This window comes from Megalobrama amblycephala, linkage group LG11, assembly GCF_018812025.1.
Source record: "Megalobrama amblycephala isolate DHTTF-2021 linkage group LG11, ASM1881202v1, whole genome shotgun sequence".
Lineage (NCBI taxonomy): Eukaryota > Metazoa > Chordata > Actinopteri > Cypriniformes > Xenocyprididae > Megalobrama > Megalobrama amblycephala.
This window is the reverse complement of record NC_063054.1, coordinates 39,075,221-39,101,099: the sequence shown is the minus strand read 5'-3', so window position 1 is coordinate 39,101,099 and position 25,879 is coordinate 39,075,221. Positions and strand designations below refer to the sequence as shown.

Sequence of the window (25,879 nt, the reverse complement as noted above, 5' to 3'; positions counted from 1 at the left end):
TGTTGATAAACAGTTTCATCTAAATCCAGACTAACTGTGAGTTCGAGACCTCCAGTGTTTCTGCCGAACGTGTTGAGTTGATGTTTGTCCGTGTTTTTGTTCCGCTCTGAAGGACTCAAAGATCCTTGCGTGTCTGGAAGCCGCCGGGAAGAACGAGGCGGATCTGGACGGTCGCATCATCTGCGTGTGCAGCGGCCCGGACCTGGTCAACCTCAGCTTCATGTACATGGTGACCGACAACACGGACACCGCCAAGGTAACCGTTACCACGGCAACACGCGTGACCTGGTCAGTGCAGCACACGTGTCAGACGCAGCGAATCACGCTTCTGTCCCAATCCTGCTCTGAACGTGTGTGTCTGTTTCTGTGACGGATCAAACCTCTGGAGTTTCATATATAATCAGTGTGAACTAATGTTCTGTTGTGTGATTCGTTTGTGATTCGTTTGTGTGAGTCATTTGTTGTTCATTCACTCCAGCTGGTCACACTGACTCTCAGACGAGCTGCTTTACTTCATGTTGATGTCGTTTAGGTTCATTAAGGCTTCATGTAACGGATCTAATAGTTTGATTTGTCCTGATTCATGAGCTTCCTCAACATTCAAAATAATTCAACTTCTCCTCATTTATGACTGCAGAAATGGATGGAAGGCCTGAAATCCGTGATTCACAACTTCAAGGCGAATAACGTGTGTCCGATGACGTGCCTGAAGAAACAGTAAGTCGATCCACGAAAGACTCGAACTGCCAAACGACACAAATATATGAGCTCATTAGTGACGGTGAACGACCCGATCTGCTGGAGATCTGATCACACCCTAAATCATGTTCTTCCTCAGTGTTTCTGTCTTGTTCTCCAGAACAAATACCTAAAGATTCTTAAATCAAGATACATTTACTGGAGATTCGAGAATCTTTAGATGTTTGTTCTGCAGAAGAGGAAGAACGTCATGTTTTTGGGTGAGATGAGAGCAGAATCAGCAGATCCATCAGATGTTGGTCTTCATGAACTTTCTCTCTCTCTCTCTCTCTCTAGTTGGATGAGACTCTCCTTCCTCACGAACATCAACGGTAAAATCCCCGTTCGAGGGTGAGTGTCTGATGTTGTCCAGGTCGTCTCTTTATTCTGGAGTGTTTTGTCTGATCTGATCTGACCGTCTCGTCTCACGCAGAATAACCCGGACGTTCGGCTCGGGGAAAACGGAGAAGGGAATCTTCCAGGCGCTGAAGGAACTCGGTCTGCCCAGCGGGAAGGTCAGAGGAACGTCATCGTTTGACCGTTTGATGGATTTAATCTGCTCAATGTGAATTTCTGATTCAGTGACGTGATTCTGAAGAAGAACATGTTCGTCTTTGAGCTCCAGCAAATGTTCAGAGAAAAACATTGGGAAAATAAATATATAATAAGATTAAAATACAAAAAATAAATGGATAGAAATAAATAATAAAAAGTAAATTTAAATAAAAAAAAATAAAAAAAATACAAATGTATAAATAAATGAATTAATTAATTAAATAAAAAATATTACAATAAAATACCATTTTAAATGATAAAATTAATAAAATAAATAATAAAAAATAGATTAAAATTAATTATAAAAGTTCAATTAAAAATAAATGAATGAGATTAAAATAAAAATAAATGGATAGAAATAAATAATAAAAACAATTTAAATAAAAAAAAATACAAATGTGTAAATAAATGAATTAAATAAATAAAAAAATTACAATAAAATAACATTTTAAATTATAAAATAATTAATAAAAAATAGATTACAATTAATTGTAAATGTTCAATTAAAAATAAATGAATGAGATTAAAATAAAAATAAATGGATAGAAATAAATAATAAAAATAATTTAAATAAATAAAAAAATGAAAATACAAATGTGTAAATAAATGAATTACATAAATAAAAAAATTACAATAAAATAACATTTTAAATTATAAAATAAATAATAAAAAATAGATTAAAATGAATTATAAAAGTTCAATTAAAAATAAATGAATGAGATTAAAATAAAAAATAAATAAATAGAAATAAATAATTAAAAGAATTTAAATAAATAAAAAATATTGAAATACAAATTTGTAAATAAATGAAAAAATTAAATTAAAATGATATTTTAAATGAATAAATAATAAAATAGATTAAAATGTTTGATTAAAAATAAATAGATTTACAATAAATAATAAAAAATGAGAAAAAATAAACAAATAATACACAGTACAGTATTATAGTGAACAGATTAAAAAAAAACAAATATTTCCCAAATAATATTTTCTAGAATTTTATTTCTCGCTGTATTTATTGGGTTTTTAGACATAAAAATGTCTTTTAAATGTTGGGATGCGTGTCTTATTAAAGCGTGTTTTATTATTACTGCTTTATTATGACTCGCATTCCAGTGAAAACATCTAAAAACGCATTAACTAGTTTAATCTTAATACGAGTGAAAGAAGCTGCCGGTTCAGTAAATCTTTTGATATAATGGCTCTGATCCGGTTTCCGGGAGTGTTCGGAGCAGATCTCGGGTTCCTGCGGACGGAGTCTCGTCTCGTTCCTGAAGTTAAAGTGAGTCTCAAACACGAGCTGCTGTTAACCTGCTGATTCTCTTTGTGCTGCAGAATGATGAGATCGAGCATTCGGCCTTCACCTTCGACATCTTCTACGCTCTCACGCAGAAAATCTGCCCTCGCACGGACATCGAGGAGCTTTTCAAGAAGATGTACGTCCACACAGATCCTCACTCACAGATTAGCAGCACTCACTCCAGACAGACTCTAACGCTTCAGCGGTTCGACATTAACCCGTGTTTGACTAACAGGATCTGTAGACGGTGTCGTACTGATGCTTTGACATGTCTAACTCTCTCTCTCTCTCTCTCTGTCTTTAATGGTTTTGTTTGTGTTTTTGTAACCAAACCAAATCTCTTCTGCTCAATTTCTTTGCAGCAACGGAGACAAAAGTGATTATTTAACCGTAGAGCAGTTAGTCAGCTTTCTGAATGAAGTAAGCTCTTTATCATTTATTAACTGTGTGTTTCTGTCTGCATGTCGCCCTGCTGTGTGTGTGTGTGTGTGTGTGTGTGTGTGTGACATATCAGGACACAAATATAATGGACACAAATGTGTATAATGACATGGGTATTACAAGAAGAGGGTGACTTATGAGGACATTACTCCATTTCCCATTTTTCAATCATACAGAATGAGTTTTTGTGAGAAAGTAAAAGTGTGCACAGTTTCCTGTGATGGTTAGTGTAGGGTTTGTACAGTATAAAAACCATTACGCCTATGGAATGTCCCCACAATTCACAAAAACAAACCTGTGTGTGTGTGTGTGTGTGTGTGTGTGTGTGTGTGGTGACGGTCCTGCTTCTGTTTGTGTGTTTGTCTGGCTTCACACGGGTCTGGTTGGTTCTGGTGTGTTTGCCGCTCGTCACACGCCGTCTCTTGATGTCTGTGAACTGCAGTGTAAGTCAGCGATGTTTCAGCAGGTCAGAAATGAAGCAGAATGTGAGTGAACTGCCGATACTCGTCTGTTCTCCATCCGTCTGCTTTCATTTGCAGTGAAGACACACTGTGTGTTTTATGTGCATTGGAAAAGTTTGCCCTCATAAGGGTAAAAAATGAGGTTGGGCTCCAGCCGGCTGATTTCTGACATACATGGCTGTATTTTCATGAGCTCATAAAGATGCATCCGAGGACGAACGCTTCCTCACTGAAGATGTTTGTTTTCCCTCAGAACCAGCGGGACCCTCGACTCAACGAGATCCTCTTTCCGTTTTATGAAGCCAAACGAGTCACGCAGATCATTGAGAAGTACGAGAGAGACGCTGACTTGAAAAAGAAAGGTAAATGGAGGCCGAGGAGACGTGATGAGCGTCTAATGAAGGACTGATGGACTGAAGCGCTGCTGCTCTCTAGTGGCCAGTCAGTGTCAGCACACGCTCCGACCAACACGCTAGAGTTTCTGAAAGAGTCTCTTCTGCTCGCCAAAGCTGTGTTTATTTGATCAAAACTACAGTAAAAACAGTGAAATATTATTCCAGTGTAAATCAGCTGTTTTCTATGTGAATATATAGTAAAGTGTAATTTATTCCTGTGATCAAAGCTGAATTTTCAGCATCATTACTCCAGTCTTCAGTGTCACATGATCCTTCAGAAATCATTCTGATATACAATTATTATATCTCAATTATTAATAAAAGTTCTTATTAGTATGAATTTAAAAACAGTTAATAAAACTGCTTTATATTTTTTTGGAAAACATGATACACTTTCATTCGAAGTTTGTGGTAAGAACGATTAAAAAAAAGAGAAAATTTCATACTTTTATTCATCAAGGAGGCATTAAATTGATCAAAAGTGAAAGTAAAGACATTTATAATGTTACAAAAGTTTCTATTTCAAATAAATGTTGTTCTTTTGAACTTTCTATTCATCAAAGAATCCTGAAAAATAAAATGTATCACAGTTTCCACAATAATATGAACTGTTTTCAACATTGATAATAATCATAAATTTTTCTTGAGCAGCAAATCATCATATCAGAATGATTTCTGAAGGATCATGTGACACTGAAGACTGGAGTAATGATGCTGAAAATTCAGAGGAATAAATGACAAAACATAGAAAAACATAGAAAACAGCTGATTTACACTGGAATAATAAACACAGTGTTGGTGAGCAGAAGAGACTCTTTTAAAATCATTCCAGCCGTATGAAGGTGATGAAGCATTATCGGCGCGCGTCAATCATCTTCGTTTGCGGACGGATTTGATCATCTTGTGTTTTTCAGGTCGCATGTCCTCCGACGGATTCTGCCGGTACCTGATGTCGGATGAGAACGCGCCGATGTTCCTGGACCGTCTGGATCTGTGTCAGGAGATGGATCAGCCGCTGGCTCATTACTTCATCAGCTCGTCACACAACACGTACCTGACCGGCCGGCAGTTCGGCGGGAAGTCTTCGGTGGAGATGTACCGGCAGGTGCTGCTGTCCGGCTGCAGGTGTGTGCCGAAACACACGCGTGTCAGAGAAACTAAACATGCATGTCTGAGCGCCTGTTCCTGTCAACACGTCAGAAATCACAGATTTGTGTGTGTGTGTGTGTGTGTGTGTGTGTTCCAGGTGTGTGGAGCTGGACTGCTGGGATGGTAAAGGCGAGGATCAGGAGCCCATCATCACTCATGGGAAGGCCATGTGCACCGACATCCTGTTCAAGGTGAGCTGTCAATCACTGCTCTGACTGTCGGAGATCTTCATGCTTTTAGGTTTAAGTTGCAAAAACAGACTAAAGACTCTGATATACTACAAATGAAACTGAAAGAGGAACTTGTGTGACGTCATTTCAAACAAAAGTTAGTTTCTGGAGTTCATTCTGGCTGTTAAACTCTCCTGAACTCCCATTGGTCAATGGTGATGATGTAATAGGTGGGTGTGGCTCTAAGGGCTCCACCTTCTTTGAGGTGTGAATCGTCTCCGGTTTATTTCTTCTGTTCAGACGCGAGTAAAAACATGAAGAGACGCTGATTTAAAGCGATCTATAAACATCAGGAGTTTTCTTAACTGCTGTTTTATGTCATTTTTGTTGTGTTTATTTTGTTATTGAGAGGAAAGCGCAGCACGTTTACATATTCATATGTTGTTCTGGATGTTCTCTAACAGTAAATCGCTGCAAAAATCAGCGTATCGCTTGAAATTGTGTTTACCCCCAAGCAAAGGTATATCGGAGTCTTAATGTTAATAATGTCAATGTAAAAGATCCGAATCAGAGTCTGAACTCTCTGTTCGTTTGGCTGGTTTGAGTCTTTCGTTTGTTCATAATGTGATTCATTAATTTGATCTGAATCATCTGATCTTTTGCTTTACTTTTATTAGTAGTAATAAATCATGCAGTGGTGTATGTTTTTGTTCAGCAGTACTTATAATGGTGACAATCTTGTTTGTTTGTTTGTGTAACAGGATGTAATTCAAGCCATAAAGGAAACGGCGTTTGTAACGTCTGACTATCCTGTTATTCTGTCCTTTGAGAATCACTGCAGGTAAAAGCGCTCGTCTGCGTGAGGGTCAGTGATGTTGACCGCCGGTTCTGTGCGGCGGCGCTCACGCTGTGTGTGTGTGTGTGTGTGTGTGTGTGTGTGTGTGTGTGTGTGTGTGTGTGTGTGTGTGTGTTGCAGTAAACCGCAGCAGTATAAGATGGCCCGGTATTGCGAGGAGATCTTCGGGGATCTGTTGCTCAAGCATCCGCTGGAGGGATTCCCAGTACGTGACCTCCTATTCCCCGCACACAGATCCAGACCTGCTTTAATCTGACCCACAATGCCAATGTAGTCCACTGAAATCTCACTGTTCCTTCCCATCCGGCGGGGGAATGTGTTGATGAGTGTTTCTGCGCTGTTGTGTTTCCAGATCGAAGCCGGTCAGCAGCTGCCGTCGCCCAACGACCTCAAACGCAAGATCCTCATCAAGAACAAGCGCTTAAAGCCGGAGGTGGAGCAGAGTACGTACAGGAGCGCCGGCTCATTCCTAACCCTTCCTGAGGAATATCTCTGAAACCTCCTGCAGCCGTTAATCAGAATTAGAAATGAAGTTGTGAAGCTCTGTTCATGATCACAGCGTGTTCTTAACACTCATTTGGAAATCTAAGCTTCACTTTTTTACATTCACATCTGCATCATTTCCATCATATTTAGTGGATCAAAGTTTACAGAATTTCGCCAGTATTCCTCTAAAATAAAAACTTGAGGAGAATATACTGTAAGACATGATCATTAGTATTGTAACTTACAGCTGAACGTGAACGTGATGATGTCATCGTGATATTTGCATACCGAACTGTGATTGGTCGTTTCTGTATTCATATCAACCTCCGGTCGCCACGAGCCGCTGTTGCTCTGGAAACACGGATCTGAATGAATCCGTTCAGCGGATACTCTGCGGCCGCGGTCTAAATAATATATCGCTGTGTTTTTATCTTGATGTTCTTTGTTAAACTGGTGCGTGTGACTGTCATGAGTGATCATGTGACTGATTATTGTGTGTTACAGAGCAGCTGGAGTCGTTCAAGAAGCACATGGAGGCTGGAGAGATGAGCATACAAGCTGGAGAAGATGAGAACGATGAAGATCTGGACAGCGGTAAACACACACACACACACACACACACACAGAGACACACACACACACAGAGACACACACACACACACACAGAGACACACACACAGAGACACACACACACACACACAGAGACACACACACACACACACAGAGACACACACACACACACACAGAGAGAGACACACACACACACACACACACACACACACACAGAGAGAGACACACACACACACACACAGAGACACACACACACACACACACACACAGAGAGAGAGACACACACACACAGAGACACACACACACACACACAGAGACACACACACACACACACACACACACACACACACAGAGACACACACACACAGAGACACACACACAGAGACACACACACAGAGACACACACACACAGAGAGAGAGACACACACACACAGAGACACACACACACACACACACACACACACACACACATACACACACACACACACAGAGACACACACACACAGAGACACACACACACACACACAGAGACACACACACAGAGACACACACACACACACACACACACACACACAGAGACACACATACACACACACACACACACACACACAGAGACACACATACACACACACACACATACACACACACACACACACACAGAGACACACATACACACACACACACACACACACACACACACAGAGACACACATACACACACACACACATACACACACACACACACACACACAGAGACACACATACACACACACATACACACACACACACACACACACACACACACACACACACACACAGAGACACACATACACACACACACACACATACACACACACACACACAAACACATTTACTGAATAAATCCCTCAAAAAGTCACATGACTTTGCCTCAGCAGAGGCTGTGATTGGATGACTGGACTAACCAGCGGACCAATCACAGCGCAGCATCTCAGATGTTGGTTTGGTGGTTCTGAAAGTCAAAGTCTGTCATCAGAATGATTTGGTTTAATTCCTCCAGAAGCGTCTCACACGATTGTGTTCCCAAACGCAAGATCACATGACAGCGTTTATTGAGTTTCGTCTGACGCTCTGAGACAAACTCACTCATGATGGAGGAGAAAGTTTTTTATTACTGATATCTTACACCAGATTGTTTGTTCTCTTGAACACATGGGATGGAGACGCTGCTTTCTCCACAGATGTTTTGTGAGATATTCCAGTCTTGCACACAAGCTAAATCATCTCTCTGTGTCTCTCAGCTCTGGACAGTAAAGATCTGAACTCAGACGTGAAGACCAGCATCACTCAGTCGCTGTCGGAGGATCCCGGCGATCCGGACGCGCGGGACGGCAGCATCAGGAAGAAGGTGAGCGGCGCAGGACTGACGTTCATCAGCGCTCGAGTTCTGCTCTGACATCATCTCCGTGTTTCAGATCCCGGACGATGATGTCACCGAGATGTCAGAAGCCACAGAGGTCACTGACGCCACCGACGTGTCTGAAGTGTCCGACCTCGACATAAAGAAGAAGGTGTGTTTGATCGGTATCTGATATATATCTAAACGAATCTGTATCGAATGAAACTGAATCGAGTTCATGAATCAGAGTGACTCTGTTTGTGTTCATCAGGGTGTAGAAACGGCCGAAGACGCGGATGCTGAACAGCAGCTCATCGCCTCCTACAAGTATGAAGGAGCGACGACCAACATCCACCCGTATCTGTCGGCCATGGTCAACTACGCTCAACCCGTCAAGTTCCAGGGCTTCGAGGTCGCCGAGGGTCAGTTCAGGGTCATAGTGCTTTTCACATTACATACTGTTCACATGTATGTGCTCCTGATGATTACAAAACAAGAATAACATTTGAATCATTTCTCGCTTTCTCTGGGGATCGAACCCATGAGTTTGGCGTTGCGAGCGCCATGATCTGCTGTAGGAGAGCTCAGTCACTGCTGGTTTCACAGGAACATGTCACATGACCGCTGTACAGAAGTGTGTGTTAATGCCTGTGTCTTTCTGCTTTACTCAGAGAGGAACATCCATCACAACATGTCGTCCTTCAACGAGTCTGTGGGTCTGGGTTACCTGAAGACTAACGCCATCGAGTTCGTGAAGTATCCTTCAACACCGTTACCCATCAGCCCTGTGTGTGTGTGTGTGTGAGTGTGTGTGTGAGTGAGAGTGATTTACTTGAAAACAGCCCAAAATAAATATATGTATATAATTGTAATTCAGTATGTATTTTGTTAATCAAAGTCTTAGCGAGTGCAACTTTTCTTTTATCAAACTCTTCTAACGATCATGTGGTTTCGTGTGGATGTGAGCAGATTTCCTGTAGATGAGTGTGTTTTCCCTGAGGTCCATCCCGTCGGGATAAACGCGCGTTTGAACTGTTTTAAAGAAGCTCGCTCTGCCGTGATCCGCTCGTCTCCTCGGGGAAGATTCCCCTGCTGTCCCGGTTAAAAATAGCCGGTTTGAGCGTGTTTTCCTCAGCCACAGACGCGCAGCTACAACAAGCGGCAGATGAGCCGCATCTACCCCAAAGGAGGCCGCGTGGACTCCAGCAATTACATGCCTCAGATCTTCTGGAACGCCGGCTGCCAGATGGTGTCTCTGAACTTCCAGACTCCAGGTACGGATGCGTCCGCGGGCTCAGAGCTACTGTACGGACCGCCGTTCGGCACATTCACACGGGTTTGATGAATAACATCAGACACGCTCTCCTGTTCTGAGACGCATTTGTTCTGGTGAAAATAAACTAATGTTAAATTTAATATCAAACTACTTTGTTTTAGAAGCAGAGTGTGTGAAACTCCTGCGTCTGTGAGAGAGTCTCGGTATCTTCTGTGTCTCGTGTTTCTCCTCCAGTGTGATTTTCTTCAGCTGTTTTCTGGTCCAGCAGCTCACGCTCCTACAGATGCTCACACAATTCAAGACATGATTGCCAAAAAACTCTTCTTCTTCTTTGCTCTTGAGTCTGTGGCAGCCCATAGAACCACTTGTGGGAAAGTTATGAAATTTGGCACACTGATAGAGGACAGTCTGAACTGTCACCATATTAAATTTGGAGTCTCTAACTCAATCCCTCTAGCGCCACCAACTGTCCAAACTTGAACTTATATTTATGCTAATAACTTTTGAACCGTAAGGGCTAGAAACTAAGTTTTAAAATTTTGAATTTTTCGAACTCGTCCAAGAAAATTGAACCAGATCATCTTCAGACCTTGCCAACAAAAAGGTATGGAATTTAAATTGACTTGTCAAACCGTTCTCAAGAAACACGTCAACGAATTTCACAAAGCACTTGCAAAAATAAACATAACGTAATCTCCTCAACACTTTATCGTATTCAGACCAAACTTGGTCCATCATAAACGTGGTTTTGTTGGATTCAGGGCATCATGCCAAGTCAAATGATATCCAGTTTTCCCATATTAGCCATTTTGGGTGTCGGACATTTTGAATTTTGTAGGAAAATGCTTGATTTTACGAATACATGAACTTATTATTACAAAACTTGGTACGGGTCATCGGCATGATGCCCTGAAGGAGTCTGAGAAGTTTTGAATCAGCGCCACCTTGTGGTGAAAAAAATAATTTGCATGCTTATAACTTTGGATGTGGTTGACTTACATGGATTGAACACTAATGACCAAACGTCAAAAGTTTGATAGTAAGTGGCAAAAAAATGCAATCAAAGTCAGATGTGTTCATACATATACTTGTCTATAACTCTTAAAATGAAATATTTTCACCAAATTTGACACGCTTATTTATGGGGGCATTTTGAGGACACAAAAAAAGTGGTGAGATTGCGCCACTCGGTGGCACTGTAATTGAACAAAACATGAAATTGGCTCTAACTTCAGTACTGTTGGTCTGATTGAAATTGACCTGCAGTGTCTTTGTCTCAGTTACCATCATAGTTCATTATGACATTATTGGTCTGCTGAGAGCTTCCTCATTTGCTTCTGCTGTGCTTGACCCCTTAATTGCTGCTTGCAGCTATATTTCTAATTTTGTTTATTGATTAAATATAAGACATTTCTCAGGTAGTAGATGTGGATCTTTTGGATGAATCTGCTCTGCTCTGGTCTCAGTCTTGACATGTATTGGTTTACTAGTGATGGTTGACTTAGTCGAGTCTGATTTTTCAAGCACTTTATGCAAAACAGATTGTTTCAAAGCAGCTTCACAGTGATAAACAGGAAGTTCAGCAGTTATGGAGCACTGAGTTCAGCTGTAAGAAACACTACGAGTGTATGATGATAGATCAGCAGAAGTGTGTGAATGTCAGTAATAATGCGAGCATAAGCAGCTTCTGTTCCCGTATGTTCCACCGGCGGGAATGAAGCAGCATCTGCTCGGAAACACGTGCGCGTGACAGACTGATCTCGGATCAGAGAGACGGTGTGTTTCTACACCAGCGCTTTATAAACGACTGGAACATGACTGACGAACACGCCAGCTTCATTATAACGCTGTTGAAGTTGAGTGTGTGTGTTTGTGCTGAGTGATTCCTCAGATCATGTGTGTGTTGAGGAGCTGCTGGACCAGAAAACATCTGAAAAATCACATCGAAGGAGGAACACGACACACAGAAGATGCTGAGACTCTTTTGAGCACTTCCATAGCAACACCCCGGCAACCGCCCCGCATCACGCTCGCATCATCACAGGGAGTTTTGCACAGATACACTCGTGTTCTTTAGAACAGAAATCAAGTTACTGTTCATGATTCACAGCGTCAAAGAACTCGTCACAGTTGTAGAAACAGAATATTTTTTATACAAATGTAACAAACGAGTTATTAATATTGCATTATAATGGTTTGATAATGTGCATATATGGTCAGAACACTGACAGCTTATGATTTAAAGTCGGCATGAAAGGGAAGTTGCGATGGTCATTTCTTCTGTATGTCCGAGTGAAACGCTTCTCAAACAAGAACAAATGTAGGGCGGGGCTTGATTTTGTCTGTGGGGAACTGATTGGATGATTGTGGTTTGCTGTTGGTGGATCTCATGTTATTCTGATTCAAGATTACCAGGAACATGAATTTAAAACAATTATGATCGTTCATAATAATAATCATGGTGACTTTAATGATAATTCCTTAATTACTAGATAAAAATAAACAAAAATATGAGGTCTTCAACAGAATTTGTGTGTTTTAAGTCTGTAACGCGGCACATACACATGCATGTTTGTGACGGCAGTGCCGCATTATTCCTGTGTTTCAGATCTGGGGATGCAGCTGAACCAGGGCAAGTTCGAGTATAACGGCGCATGCGGGTGAGTGTTTCCCGCTGCAGCTCATCAATTAAAGTGTCACATCGCATTAGCTGCAGCCGGCGGCGGCGCGTCCGCTCTGTACACATTAGAGCAAATGAGCGCTCGCTAAATATCGGCCCTCGCACCGAGATTCTCATGTAGAAATCCAGCCTGAGGCCAAATACTCGTTTGGCATTATGAGCCCACGAGTGTCAGGATCACAGCGCCTTAATGTTTCTGAGCAGCGTCCCGTTATTACCAGTGTGTGTGTGTGTGTGTGTGTGTGTGTGTGTGAGATTGAGTAATGGAAAGAGCTCGGATCATTAATCTTCTTTTGAGCAATTAATCAGAAAAATAATTAATATCTGGCCTACAGGCGCAGCTGTGAGTGAAGGAGTCAGAAAGAGCTGCTGCAAGAGCGTGGATCATGTGACGCTCTACAGTCACGTGTTTACAGATGCTGCAGTCATTCATGCGACTCTCTCCTGCAGGTACCTGCTGAAACCAGACTTCATGCGCCGCGCCGACCGCATGTTCGACCCGTTCTCTGAGACGCCAGTAGATGGTGTGATAGCAGCGACCTGCAGCGTACAGGTGACACACACACACACACACACACACACACACACACTCAGTTAGGTTTCGGTATCTTTGTGGGGACTCTCCATAGATGTAATGGTTTTTATAACTCTACTCCTAACCCATCACAGAAAACTTTCTGCATTTTTACATTTTCAAATAAGTATCATTTAGTATGATTATACCACTGGCTGTTCCCCACAATGTGGGTTAAACAAGTACACACACACACACATGAAAAAAAGTCAGAATTGCAAGATATAAACTCAAAATTTCGAGATATAAAGTCAGAATTGAGAAATATAAAAACGAAATTGAGAGAGAAAATAATTGTGAGGTATAAACTCAGAATTGCAAGAAAAAAAGACATAATTGCGAGATATAAACGTGAAATTACGAGAATAAAGTCAGAATTGTGAGATATAAACTCGGAATTGTGAGATAGAAACTCGGAATTTCAAGAATAAAGTCAGAATTGCAAAAATAAAGTCAGAATTGCAAGATATAAACTCGGAATTGCGAGAATAAAGTCAGAATTGTGAGATAGAAACTTGGAATTGTGAGATATAAACTCGGAATTGTGAGATATAAACTCGGAATTGTGAGATAGAAACTCGGAATTGTGAGAATAAAGTCAGAATTGTGAGATAGAAACTCGGAATTGCAAGAATAAAGTCAGAATTGTGAGATAGAAACTCGGAATTGCAAGAATAAAGTCAGAATTGCAAAAATAAAGTCAGAATTGCAAGATATAAACTCGGAATTGCGAGAATAAAGTCAGAATTGTGAGATAGAAACTTGGAATTGTGAGATATAAACTCGGAATTGTGAGATATAAACTCGGAATTGTGAGATAGAAACTCGGAATTGTGAGAATAAAGTCAGAATTGTGAGAATAAAGTCAGAATTGCGAGAATAAAGTCAGAATTGTGAGATAGAAACTCGGAATTGTGAGATAGAAACTCGGAATTGTGAGATATAAACTCGGAATTGCAAGAATAAAGTCAGAATCGTGAGATAGAAACTCGGAATTGTGAGATAGAAACTCGGAATTTCAAGAATAAAGTCAGAATTGCAAAAATAAAGTCAGAATTGCAAGATATAAACTCGGAATTGCGAGAATAAAGTCAGAATTGTGAGATAGAAACTCGGAATTGTGAGATAGAAACTCGGAATTGTGAGATAGAAACTCGGAATTTCAAGAATAAAGTCAGAATTGCAAAAATAAAGTCAGAATTGCAAGATATAAACTCGGAATTGCGAGAATAAAGTCAGAATTGTGAGATAGAAACTCGGAATTGTGAGATAGAAACTCGGAATTGTGAGATATAAACTCGGAATTGCAAGAATAAAGTCAGAATTGTGAGATAGAAACTCGGAATTGTGAGATATAAACTCGGAATTGTGAGATATAAACTCGGAATTGTGAGATAGAAACTCGGAATTTCAAGAATAAAGTCAGAATTGCAAAAATAAAGTCAGAATTGCAAGATATAAACTCGGAATTGTGAGAATAAAGTCAGAATTGTGAGATAGAAACTTGGAATTGTGAGATATAAACTCGGAATTGTGAGATATAAACTCGGAATTGTGAGAATAAAGTCAGAATTGTGAGATAGAAACTCGGAATTGCAAGAATAAAGTCAGAATTGTGAGATAGAAACTCGGAATTGCAAGAATAAAGTCAGAATTGCAAAAAATAAAGTCAGAATTGCAAGATATAAACTCGGAATTGCGAGAATAAAGTCAGAATTGTGAGATAGAAACTCGGAATTGTGAGATAGAAACTCGGAATTTCAAGAATAAAGTCAGAATTGTGAGATAGAAACTCGGAATTGTGAGATAGAAACTCGGAATTGTGAGATATAAACTCGGAATTGCAAGAATAAAGTCAGAATTGTGAGATAGAAACTCGGAATTGTGAGATAGAAACTCAGAATTGTGAGATATAAACTCGGAATTGCAAGAATAAAGTCAGAATTGTGAGATAGAAACTCGGAATTTCAAGAATAAAGTCAGAATTGCAAAAATAAAGTCAGAATTGCAAGATAGAAACTCGGAATTGCGAGAATAAAGTCAGAATTGTGAGATAGAAACTCGGAATTGTGAGATATAAACTCGGAATTGTGAGATAGAAACTCGGAATTGCAAGAATAAAGTCAGAATTGTGAGATAGAAACTCGGACTTGTGAGATATAAACTTGGAATTGCAAGAATAAAGACAAAATTGTGAGATAGAAACTCGGAATTGTGAGATAGAAACTCGGAATTGCAAGAATAAAGTCAGAATTGTGAGATAGAAACTCGGAATTTTGAGATAGAAACTCGGAATTGTGAGATATAAACTCGGAATTGTGAGATAGAAACTCGGAATTGTGAGATATAAACTCGGAATTGTGAGATATAAACTCGGAATTGTGAGATATAAACTCGGAATTGCAAGAATAAAGTCAGAATTGTGAGATAGAAACTCGGAATTGTGAGATAGAAACTCGGAATTGCGAGAATAAAGTCAGAATTGTGAGATAGAAACTCGGAATTGTGAGATATAAACTCGGAATTGTGAGATAGAAACTCGGAATTGCAAGAATAAAGTCAGAATTGTGAGATAGAAACTCGGACTTGTGAGATATAAACTTGGAATTGCAAGAATAAAGACAAAATTGTGAGATAGAAACTCGGAATTGTGAGATAGAAACTCGGAATTGTGAGATAGAAACTCGGAATTGCAAGAATAAAGTCAGAATTGTGAGATAGAAACTCGGAATTGTGAGATAGAAACGGAATTGCGAGAATAAAGTCAGAATTGTGAGATAGAAACTCGGAATTGTGAGATAGAAACTCGGAATTGTGAGATATAAACTCGGAATTGCAAGAATAAAGTCAGAGTTGTGAGAAAGAAACTCGGAATTGTGAGATAGAAACTCGGAATTGCAAGAATAAAGTCAGAATTGTGAGATAGAAACTCGGAATTGTGAGATAGAAACTCGGAATTGTGAGAATAAATGACCTTTTTAATTGTTTCATCCTTTGACAGATGCATAGATACTAGGGCTCGGACAATAAATTGCAATAAATGATTCTGGATCGATTCTGAGATTTTCCGAATTCATCGCGATTCTGAGCTTATTTTTTAACAGCAGATGGCGCTGCATGCTTTAGAAACAGCAGTTCTTACACATCTGAACCTTCTATGAAATAATCATTCATAAAGTTTGAGAAAGTGAATTACAAGAGTGTTTGCAGTGGGCTGTTTACATTAATTACATTCTGAGGAGCAGGTACATTCTCAGACATGAACACATGCTCACCTGTCAGAGCTCATTTACATATAGATTTCTTAAAGCTACAGTAGTAACAATCTCTGTGTATCTGTGTTTGAGAGAAGGTGGAGAATATGACTCTGAATCATTTCATTTGACTCTTTAATTATGAGTCACTCTCACTGTATGGTGTCGCTCAGACTGAATCTGATGATCTGATCCTGGATCAGTGTCACTGACGCGTTCATGTCCGTGTCGTTCCTCAGGTGTTCTCGGGTCAGTTCTTATCGGATAAGAAGATCGGCACATATGTGGAGGTGGACATGTACGGCCTTCCCACCGACACCATCCGGAAAGAGTTCCGCACGCGCATGGTGATGAACAACGGTCTGAATCCGTACTACAACGAGGAGCCGTTCGTCTTCAGAAAGGTCATGTGATTCAAGTTTAGAAGATTCTCAATATCAGTTTGGTTTTAGTTCATTCTTATTTTTATTTCATTTGTTTGTTTGGACAATGACTCGTTTTAGTTAAAGGGTTGATTCTTTTCGACAGTGATTCATTAAATCCTGTGATTATGAAACTAAAGTCATGAATCAGTTCAATTTAACGCTTGAAAATTATTCATCCGTTTTCAGAAACGTGAATTTAGAAACATTCATCTAAAATTGAAAGCATTTTTGTCTGTTTGTGAGACTCTGGCCAGTGGGTGGCGCTGTCAAACTGATCGTGTATACGGACACATTGATACACAGGAAGTGTCATGTGAAGATATGACCTCACTTCCTGTACAGTGTCCTGCCATCAGATTCATTGATGCATGTGAGCGTTTGATGAGCGTTTGATGAACGTTAGAGCAGAACGTCTCCAGATCATCTGAGCTGGACATCAGTAACATGAAAATTACCCATAAACCCGGCAGCTGGTGTGAGGACACACACACACACTCTCTCACACACACACACACACTCTCTCACACACACACACACACACACACACACACACACACAGCGTGAGTGTGAGACGGGCGATGAACAGTCGTTGTGCTGATGCTGCAGGATGTTGTTGGCGTCTCTCGGCCGTGACACTGACACCACAGACACGGACCATAAATCACCGCTGCCGCAGTACCACTGCACACACACACACACACACACACACATCCAGTGGGGGGTTTCACTAAGGTCCTGTATAGTGCTGTGTAAGAACAGCAGCGCAGACGTGAGCGGCACGTGTCGTATCCCATCATGCCTCTGTGACTGACTCTCAGAATGACCGCTGAACTCTCTCGTCTGTGATCAGGTGATCCTGCCGGATCTGGCCGTGCTGCGGATCGCCGTATACGACGACAACAACAAGCTGATTGGTCAGCGGATCCTGCCTCTGGACGGGCTGCAGGCGGGTTACAGACACATCTCGCTGCGCAACGAGGGCAACAAACCGCTGTCGCTGCCCACCGTCTTCTGCAACATCGTCCTCAAGACATACGTGCCCGACGGCTTCGGCGGTGAGTGTTTGTGCAGGAAGTGACATCACAGGAGGCCGAAGCTGTCTGTTTAAATGATGTGGCGACACTATTTATTAATCTTATTAACATTTACTAATGCATTTAATAAAAATTCATACTGTTATTATTAGTTAATGGACCTGAACTAATATGAACTAACAATGATTTGTTGTATTTTATTAACTAATGTTAAGAAAGATGAATCAATACAGCACTGCTCAGTGTTGCTTTAGTTAATGCATTAATTAACTAATTAGGTGAAAATACGAACTGCTTATTGATCATGTGACCCGTACAGTGTAACTGTACTCATATTAGTGTTTCTCTCTCCTCGTGACTCTGATCATTTTCCAGCCATCGTTGACGCTCTTTCTGATCCAAAGAAGTTCCTCACCATCGCAGAGAAACGCGCTGACCAGATGCGAGCTCTCGGGATCGACACGGTGCGTTCGGCGTCGGAAGAGTTTGTGTGATTTGTGTAAGTGTGTGTGTGTGTGTGTGTGTGTCCTGACGAGTGTTTGTTGTGGCGCTGCAGAGCGACATCGCAGACGTGCCCAACGAAAACTGCAAGAGTGACAAGAAGGGTAAAGTGAGTCAGGTGAAGACCAACGTGACGCCGCAGAGCAGCTCGGAGGTGAACGCCACGCAGAACAACATCACCGAGAGCAAACGCGGTGAGACACACACTCACACACACACACACTCTCTCACACACACACACACACACACACACTCTCTCACACACACACACACACACACACACTCTCTCACACACACACACACACACACACACACACACACACACACACACACTCGAACATGATTCAATCAGAGTTCATTTGGGCTGTACAGCAGCTCTAAAACTGCTTAATTTGCATCATTTCATTGTTTGTTTCTTCAGATAATGCCATTGTGAATCAGGTGAACATTGAGGATTTGAAGCAGATGAAGGTAAAATGTTCTTTTACACAATATTGTGGATTATTTTACTGCTGATGAAGAACTGCATCAGTGTTTTTGTCATGATTAGTCAATAATGATCAAATGAAATGTTCCCAGATAACAAAATATGTTCTACGAACGTTTTTCTAACGTTCCCATTAAGTTATAAAAATGTTATTTCTGGACGTTCAAAAGAATGTATTGGTTATTAGAATGTTGATCCATTTGATCATTCTGCAAACATTATGGTAATGTTACTTTTGAATGTTCTCTGAACGTTGTAGTAACATTTAAAAAACGTTAGATGAATGTCCAACTGAAACATTTCGGAATAAAAGCTAATGTTTTTGTGCTAACGTTTTGAGAACATTATTAAAGGCCAGATAACTTTGAACGAACGTTCTATTAACGTTACTGGAAGAACGTTTGCTCATAAGTTTGAGAGAACCTTGCCAGAACGTTCCCTGTCAGCTGGTTAGAAAGTCTAATTCGTTATCGTCAGTCAGTTTGTTCAGGATTGGATTTTGCTTTAACGCCGTCGTATCTGATGCGTTCTCTCGCTTCAGCAGCGCTGGTCGTGTTTTGTCCTTTCGAAAGCTCAGAAATGCCTTGAATCTCTTTTCTAGACCTTCATTAAACTGATGAAGAAGCAGCAGAAGGAACTGAACACGCTGAAGAAACGACACGCCAAGGTCCGTGTTGATCTCAGACCGTCACGTCCTCCTGAAATAACTCTGATAGAAACGTTTTCCAGCGTGATGAAGTGATAACGGCGTGTCTCTCCCTGCAGGAGCACAACGCCATGCAGAAATCTCACTGCACGCAGGTGGACAAACTGGTGGCTCAGCATGACAAGGAGAAGTTCACGCTGGAGAAGCTGCTGGAGAAGGCCATCAAGAAGAGAGGGTGAGGAAGACGTGAAGCGCTCGCCGTCGCTCCGTCCTGATGTCACTGTGACGCTTATTCTTCTCCGTTTCAGAGAGAACAACTGCTCCGAGCTGAAGAAGGAGACGGCGATAAAGGTCGAGACGCTCACGACAGACCATAAAGAAAAGGTGCTGAAGAAAATCCCATCATGCCTTTGAGTCGTACAAGTTCTTTACTGACCCGTGGAACATTTTACTCTCAATAATGACAAAATCACAAGCTCTGATCTGATTGGCTCATAAGCGGTTTCACTGGCGGTTGTTCATTACGTTCATTACAAACAAAACCAGCGCCGAAATCTCTACGAGATGATTTTTATTCATAATAGAGTTGAGGAAAGACTGACGGACGTGTTGATGTGTTCTCAGGTGAAGGACATAGTGGCGCAGCACACTAAAGAGTGGTCAGAGATGATCAACGGCCACAGCACAGAGGAACAGGAAATGAAGGACGCCCATGTGACGCAGCAGTGTGAGCTCTTGAGGAAGCTGCTGGCCAGCGTTCAGGAGCAGCAGACGCTGCAGCTCAAGCTCATCCATGAGCGGTGAGAGACGCTTCAGCCTTCAGGAGCTCGCTTTCATATAAGAGAATGTATTATATATAGAGAGAGAAGCAAAAATCCATGATTCTTTTATTTATTTTCTGACAGTCATGATGGAAATTTAAAACTCTTATTTCTAGACCTAGAAAACTCTTTTTTTACTCTGACAGAAACAAACTTCCACAGATAAACATCTGAAGTAGATCTGTGACACTTTAGGAGAAGCTTTTACATTATAATGCACTTAAAAACTCAGTATGGAATCATGCATTGAAATCAAATTGAATCGAATCAAATTGTTCTGAATTGAAAACCTTTGAATCTCGAATCTACACAAAGATTCAGCGCCGTGTTTCGACACGTCTTCAGGTCTACAGTAGAGCGTAGTATGCTAATGACGCGCATCTGATGAACGCGCCGCTATGAATAATTTCATCAGGCCTGTATTATCCTCTTTATAATGCTGATGCGGCGTCTCGTTGGATGGAGATACGGCCATAATTAACAGGCATTAATGTTGCATGAGTCTCTTTGAGTTCAGGAGGCCGTCTTTAGAGAGCCCGTCTGTTGAACTCGAGTGTCTTTATTAATTATGCTGATGATTCCCCTCGGCGTGAACCCGTTCTCCTTTTGTTGTGCGGCAGGATCTCCATGAGAAAGGCCCGTGACTCTCCAGGATGTTTCATACGGTGATCCTCTGGATCTTGTTTTGAAATTGTCCGTATTTTGTTTGATTGACAGGCAAAGCAAAGAGATGAAGGCCAATCAGGCCAAGACGTCCATGGAGAACAGCAAAGCCATCAGCCAGGACAAGAGCATCAAAAACAAGGCGGAGCGCGAGAGGTGCGGCGCGACACGAGCGCGATCGATCTCTGCGGGCCGCTGGCGAAGCGCTGACGTGTGTTTGTGTTTGTGTGCAGGAGAGTTCGGGAGCTGAACAGCAGCAACACCAAAAAGTTCCTGGAGGAGAGAAAACGGGTTGGTTGACGATCTTCAACATCGGCCGACGATTACGGATTTTGTGTTTCGTTGGGGATATGAGTGGATTTGTGTCCTTTTGTTTTGATTTGAAGAAACAGGCTTCAGTTACTTTTATATTATATTTAAATATATAATCACAAAATATTTGCCACAAAAATAAACAATAAAACAGGGAATTGTGACTTTTTATCTCAAAATGAAGACTTTTTTTTCTCAAAATTGCAAGTTTATATCTCACAGTTAAAAAAACTCTGAATTGTTAAATATAAACTCACAATTACGAGAAATGAAGTTTGAATCAGTCGCAGAAATAAAAAGTCGCAGTGACCTTTTTTAATTTTTTCTGTGGCGGAAACATACAGCGGCGAATGCATGAATCGAGTGTGTAATCGTGACTCTCAGTGTCTGAAGCTCTTGAGATGCTCCTCAGCTGTAAGTGTTGAGTGAATGTGCGTCTGGTGTTGACCTGCTCTTCCGTCTCGTCTCAGCTGGCCATGAAGCAGGCGAAGGAGCTGGAGCAGCTGCAGAAGAACCAGCGCGAGCAGCTGGAGAAACTGGAGAAGTTCAACGAGCAGGTACAGCCGGCAGATAAACCTGCTAGATCTTCAGCGGTTGACTGAAACAAACAAATCATCACCCCTCTTTTGATTTCATATGATTTACGTTTTGTCCTCCATTTCTCATATTTTGTACGTGTCACGTCTGAAGCCATGCCTTATATATGATTTGCCTTTTCTTTGAACAGCTTTTGAAATCCCATCATGCAAACAGTCAGACTCCAGGTAGGCTCATCATCGCTCTCCTCTGTCTTCAGTTTCTGCCGTATCGAGAGTTATCGCTGCTGAACGGGGGATCAACATCATGTTCCTCCTCCTCAGTGTTTCCAGCACACATATCTAAACATCCTTAAATCAAGATACATTCACTGGAGAAGAGAAATGACTGAAGATATCAAGTCTTGTTTACTGAAAAATGTATGAAAAATATCTGCCAATGGGGTCAGAAAAATAATCTTGTTTTCCCTTTGAATTAGGATTTTTTTTCTGACCCTATCGGCAGATATTTGTTCCTGTTTAAACTCTCTGGTGCCGTTTGGTCATTTTTGACTTAAAAATTTTACTTTTTTTTTGCTTCATCAGAATAGTATGAAACCTGGAAAAGGTTTTGGCACTTGCTATGTGAACACACAACAATCATGGACATGATTCAAAAAGGTTATTTCTCGCGGTTAAAAATGAGCGCAATGGAAATAAATGGGAAGCGAATTTCATCTAGTGGAAGCGTTTGGTACTGCGCCCAAACAAACTCTGACTGAAACCTCATTTTTTGAGATAAAATTTGGAACACAACTTGTTTATATTTATGCCTTTTGATTTCCATGCCTTTTTTCAGAGTAAAACATGTTTTGGAAAATATACTTCATATAAAAATTGAAAATGGTATTTGTGTGCATTTTTTCATAACAAATTAAAATTTTATAACTTTTTTTATATTTTTTTTTTCACTTTTTTTTTTTCAATAATCTGCCAAGTGTCGTCTTTAAAAAGAGACCAAACTTCAGTCTGTTGCTCCAAAACATTCAAGATTTACCACAATTTAAGATGAAAATTAAATTTTCACATCTATGCTCAAAAAATGAATAAATTAACTATAACTACTACATAAATATAATTTAGTACCATAAAGTCATAAAATATTGAATAAAAAACATTATTGATCTAAAATATAGTACAATCATTTCATTGAAATAAATAAAAAAAACGGTAATTTTTAACCGACGCGTGAGCAGCGCCACAGGGTTACGCACAAACTCGTACATTTTTCAGTATCTTCAGTCGTTTTGCTTCTCCTTCTTGATTTCAGAATGTTTAGATATTTGTGCAGGAAAACGACAAAAATACTGAGGAAGAAAGTCATTTTTTGTACTCAATGAGAATATGAGTGACCAAGATCAGAATTATTCCAGCAATATAAAGAATATCAGTAGGCAAAAAAACAAACACTGATGTAAAAAACATTTTTAATGAAATTTAGCACTACTGAACAGATCCACTTTGACACGTCAAATGCTGTCAGTCACGTACATCACGTGTTCAGTTATTTGTTGTAAGGTCCCGCCCATTTGACAGCTGCTCTCAGCCTCATGTACAGTATATATGAAGAGAGAGAGAGAGATTAGTTGATGAGTTTGATGTATTCTAATATCATTGCAGCACAAGCCTCAGTATGATTTACTGTCACCGTTCGTGTCTCAGTGCTCGTTCTGCTTTAAATATTGTTATGAAACGATCCTCATCATGAGTCATTTCACACCGTGAGTCACTCGCTGTTACTGAACAAGCGTTTGAGAGTGTTTCCTACAGTTCACTCCACCATAACAGAGAATCAGAGTCCGTCTGAAGAACAAAACAACACTCATGAAGGAATATTCTAGCAATTACACTAATCAGTCTCGTTTCAAATTAGACATCATAAATGAGTGAATCAAGATTCATTAGATTGATTCAGTTGGTGGTGGACAGCTACTTCCAGTGATTTGATGGACACTTTCAAACACTTTGTTAACCAACAATGAACGGCTGCATTTAATACATAAATGTATTGCCTAACATTGCACGAACTAAGAATAATAAATGCTGCAGAAGTATTTTTTCACGTTAACAACCGAGACCTTCTTTTAAAGTGTTACCGTTGTTTTCAATTCTGAACGACAGATCTGGATGAATGAAAGTGAATCTGATGGCGTTTCTGCTGTGATTCTCCAGGCCAAAGACATGCAGAAGATGGTGAAGCTGGAGGAGGACATGGACCGCAGACCAGCCACGGTGGTGTAAGCGCTCCGTCCGTCAGCTGAGAGCGCTGAAGGCGTCCGTCTGTCCCGTCGGGCTCCGTCTCCATCCGTCTTACGCCTCGAGTCTCTGCAGTCTGTAGACCTTTAGCCCCGCCCACTCTCCCTACCTCAGCTCTAACCCCGCCCACAGCAGCTAACTCCTCCTCTGCAGCGGCCTCCAGCCAGTCCAGCTCGTGCTGTAGCTCCGCCCACGCACAGAAGCGGTGAAGACGGCGCCGGCGGGACAGACGCGTTTTTATACAGTCCGCTGCGGCCCGTCCGTCCGTCACCATCGGAGCTGCAGACGTCACGGGTCGACGACGACTCGAAAGCGAACTCGTATCTTACCCGTAGCAGAGTCAGGCCAGCAGACGAATCTGATTAACAGACGTTTAGTTTATGTCGTCAGCACAATACCTGTGAACGATGCGCTAGTTTAATGTCCTGAGCACTTTACATGTGATAGGATGTCCGAGGATCTTCGACTATGTAGCAGAGCACTAGCTTTCCTCAGTACAGTAAGAATGTAGAGCGTCCGGATTCACACGGGCGCCGTAGATCTTCTGCTGTCCCGAGCTTTTATCATCTGTTCCTGTACGTTTTTAAGATGCAGCTCAGACGCACGTGTCATTTTAACCCAAACGTCGTTTTATTTGAGGTGAAACTTTTTAACCAGGCTTTGAGATGTAGATGGTGCTCAACGAGTTTTCTTCGGTACGCGACGGACGGATCCAGACTCGATCTCGTAGCGTTGACGCTCGCGGGTTCTGATCCGTGTGGATTCGGACGCGTCGACGCAAACCATTTCCTTTCCTCTGACACGACGCTGAACTTTGGTTCCACTTGTGTTCGTTGTTTTACTTTCAGGAGGTGTGATCTATCGGTACTCGTTCTAAAGGGAGGTGATTGATTGTAAATCCCGCTCGAGGGATTTCGGGATCATGTGTATATCGGTTGTCGTGAGTTTTCGTTCCCTTCTTTTTCTCGGCATCATGTTTTCAAGTGTTCGGCGGTGGCCACATATCTCGTGTGAAAGCAAAGTGCTTTAAAACTCCATCGCTTACAAATGTGCCACTATATGTCATGTAGGACCTTTAAATTATTTTACAATGATAAATGCCAAAATAAGGGGTTATTTATATAAAGATACATATATTATAGTGGGTAGTTTAAGACTACGTTTGATTTTTAGAAGCTTTTTGCACTAGCTGAATGTTTTCTGTTGTGCGACTTCCACGTAGATTTTTGCTCTAAATTATAGTTTGCGGGAAAAGCAGATTATTTTTGCAGAACTGTCGCTCTGAATCTCACCTGTTTCTATTCGTTTGTCTTTCTGTAGCTACTCAATGGACCATGCTGTGGGTGCTTTTGTATTTATATATATATATATATATCGTATTTGTCAAACTTCTAGCAATGAAAATACTCAAAAAATACTGTTGTTATCCTGCTACTTTAATACTGTTTTATAGTATGTGTACCAATAAACTATCCCAGGTGTTAAATGAAAACTGTTGAAGGTCTATTTTATTGTCTGTCAGACAGTGTCATTTCATTAAAAGTGCTGCACTCTTAAAGCATTAGTTCACTTCTGCATGAAAATGTCCTGATCATTTACTCTCCTCCATTTCATCCAAGATCTTAATCTCTTTCTTTATTCAGTTTTTGAGGAAAACATTCCAGGATTTTTCTCCATATAGTGGACTTCACTGGGGTTCAACGGGTTGAAGGTCCAAATGTCAGTTTCAGTGCAGCTTCAAAGGGCTCTACATGATCCCAGACGAGGAATAAGAGTCTTATCTAGAGAAACCATCGGACATTTTCTAACAAAATAAAAATGTATATTCTTTTTAACCACAAACTGCTCTGAGATGCTCCACGCATGACATAATCATG

At 40.9% G+C, this 25,879-nt stretch overlaps 1 protein-coding gene across 15 annotated transcripts in view; it reads left to right on the top strand.

Annotated features, from left to right (window-relative positions):
- plcb4 (phospholipase C, beta 4) overlaps positions 1 to 25,494 on the top strand; it is a 45,095-nt gene extending 19,601 nt beyond the window's left edge. For 12 of the 15 annotated variants that reach the window (XM_048207984.1, XM_048207981.1, XM_048207979.1 and 9 more), the window contains 34 exons: positions 113 to 256; positions 638 to 717; positions 1,036 to 1,089; positions 1,172 to 1,253; positions 2,629 to 2,729; positions 2,956 to 3,013; positions 3,749 to 3,857; positions 4,805 to 5,015; positions 5,137 to 5,230; positions 5,971 to 6,050; positions 6,186 to 6,270; positions 6,418 to 6,508; positions 7,056 to 7,145; positions 8,401 to 8,507; positions 8,575 to 8,670; positions 8,770 to 8,920; positions 9,170 to 9,254; positions 9,648 to 9,772; positions 12,383 to 12,434; positions 12,905 to 13,007; positions 16,522 to 16,686; positions 17,558 to 17,762; positions 18,117 to 18,205; positions 18,298 to 18,436; positions 18,664 to 18,713; positions 19,331 to 19,396; positions 19,495 to 19,610; positions 19,684 to 19,759; positions 20,000 to 20,175; positions 20,914 to 21,015; positions 21,093 to 21,150; positions 21,642 to 21,728; positions 21,899 to 21,935; positions 23,919 to 25,494. In XM_048207984.1, the coding sequence (XP_048063941.1) occupies positions 113 to 256; positions 638 to 717; positions 1,036 to 1,089; positions 1,172 to 1,253; positions 2,629 to 2,729; positions 2,956 to 3,013; positions 3,749 to 3,857; positions 4,805 to 5,015; positions 5,137 to 5,230; positions 5,971 to 6,050; positions 6,186 to 6,270; positions 6,418 to 6,508; positions 7,056 to 7,145; positions 8,401 to 8,507; positions 8,575 to 8,670; positions 8,770 to 8,920; positions 9,170 to 9,254; positions 9,648 to 9,772; positions 12,383 to 12,434; positions 12,905 to 13,007; positions 16,522 to 16,686; positions 17,558 to 17,762; positions 18,117 to 18,205; positions 18,298 to 18,436; positions 18,664 to 18,713; positions 19,331 to 19,396; positions 19,495 to 19,610; positions 19,684 to 19,759; positions 20,000 to 20,175; positions 20,914 to 21,015; positions 21,093 to 21,150; positions 21,642 to 21,728; positions 21,899 to 21,935; positions 23,919 to 24,007 (3,453 nt within the window). In that variant the 3' untranslated portion in view covers positions 24,008 to 25,494. Of the gene's footprint in view, positions 1 to 112; positions 257 to 637; positions 718 to 1,035; positions 1,090 to 1,171; positions 1,254 to 2,628; positions 2,730 to 2,955; positions 3,014 to 3,748; positions 3,858 to 4,804; positions 5,016 to 5,136; positions 5,231 to 5,970; positions 6,051 to 6,185; positions 6,271 to 6,417; positions 6,509 to 7,055; positions 7,146 to 8,400; positions 8,508 to 8,574; positions 8,671 to 8,769; positions 8,921 to 9,169; positions 9,255 to 9,647; positions 9,773 to 12,382; positions 12,435 to 12,904; positions 13,008 to 16,521; positions 16,687 to 17,557; positions 17,763 to 18,116; positions 18,206 to 18,297; positions 18,437 to 18,663; positions 18,714 to 19,330; positions 19,397 to 19,494; positions 19,611 to 19,683; positions 19,760 to 19,999; positions 20,176 to 20,913; positions 21,016 to 21,092; positions 21,151 to 21,641; positions 21,729 to 21,898; positions 21,936 to 23,867 lie in introns of all 15 variants that reach the window. The other 3 variants (XM_048207987.1, XM_048207986.1, XM_048207985.1) reach the window with 3 other exon arrangements.
- The last annotated feature ends 385 nt before the right edge of the window (positions 25,495 to 25,879 follow it).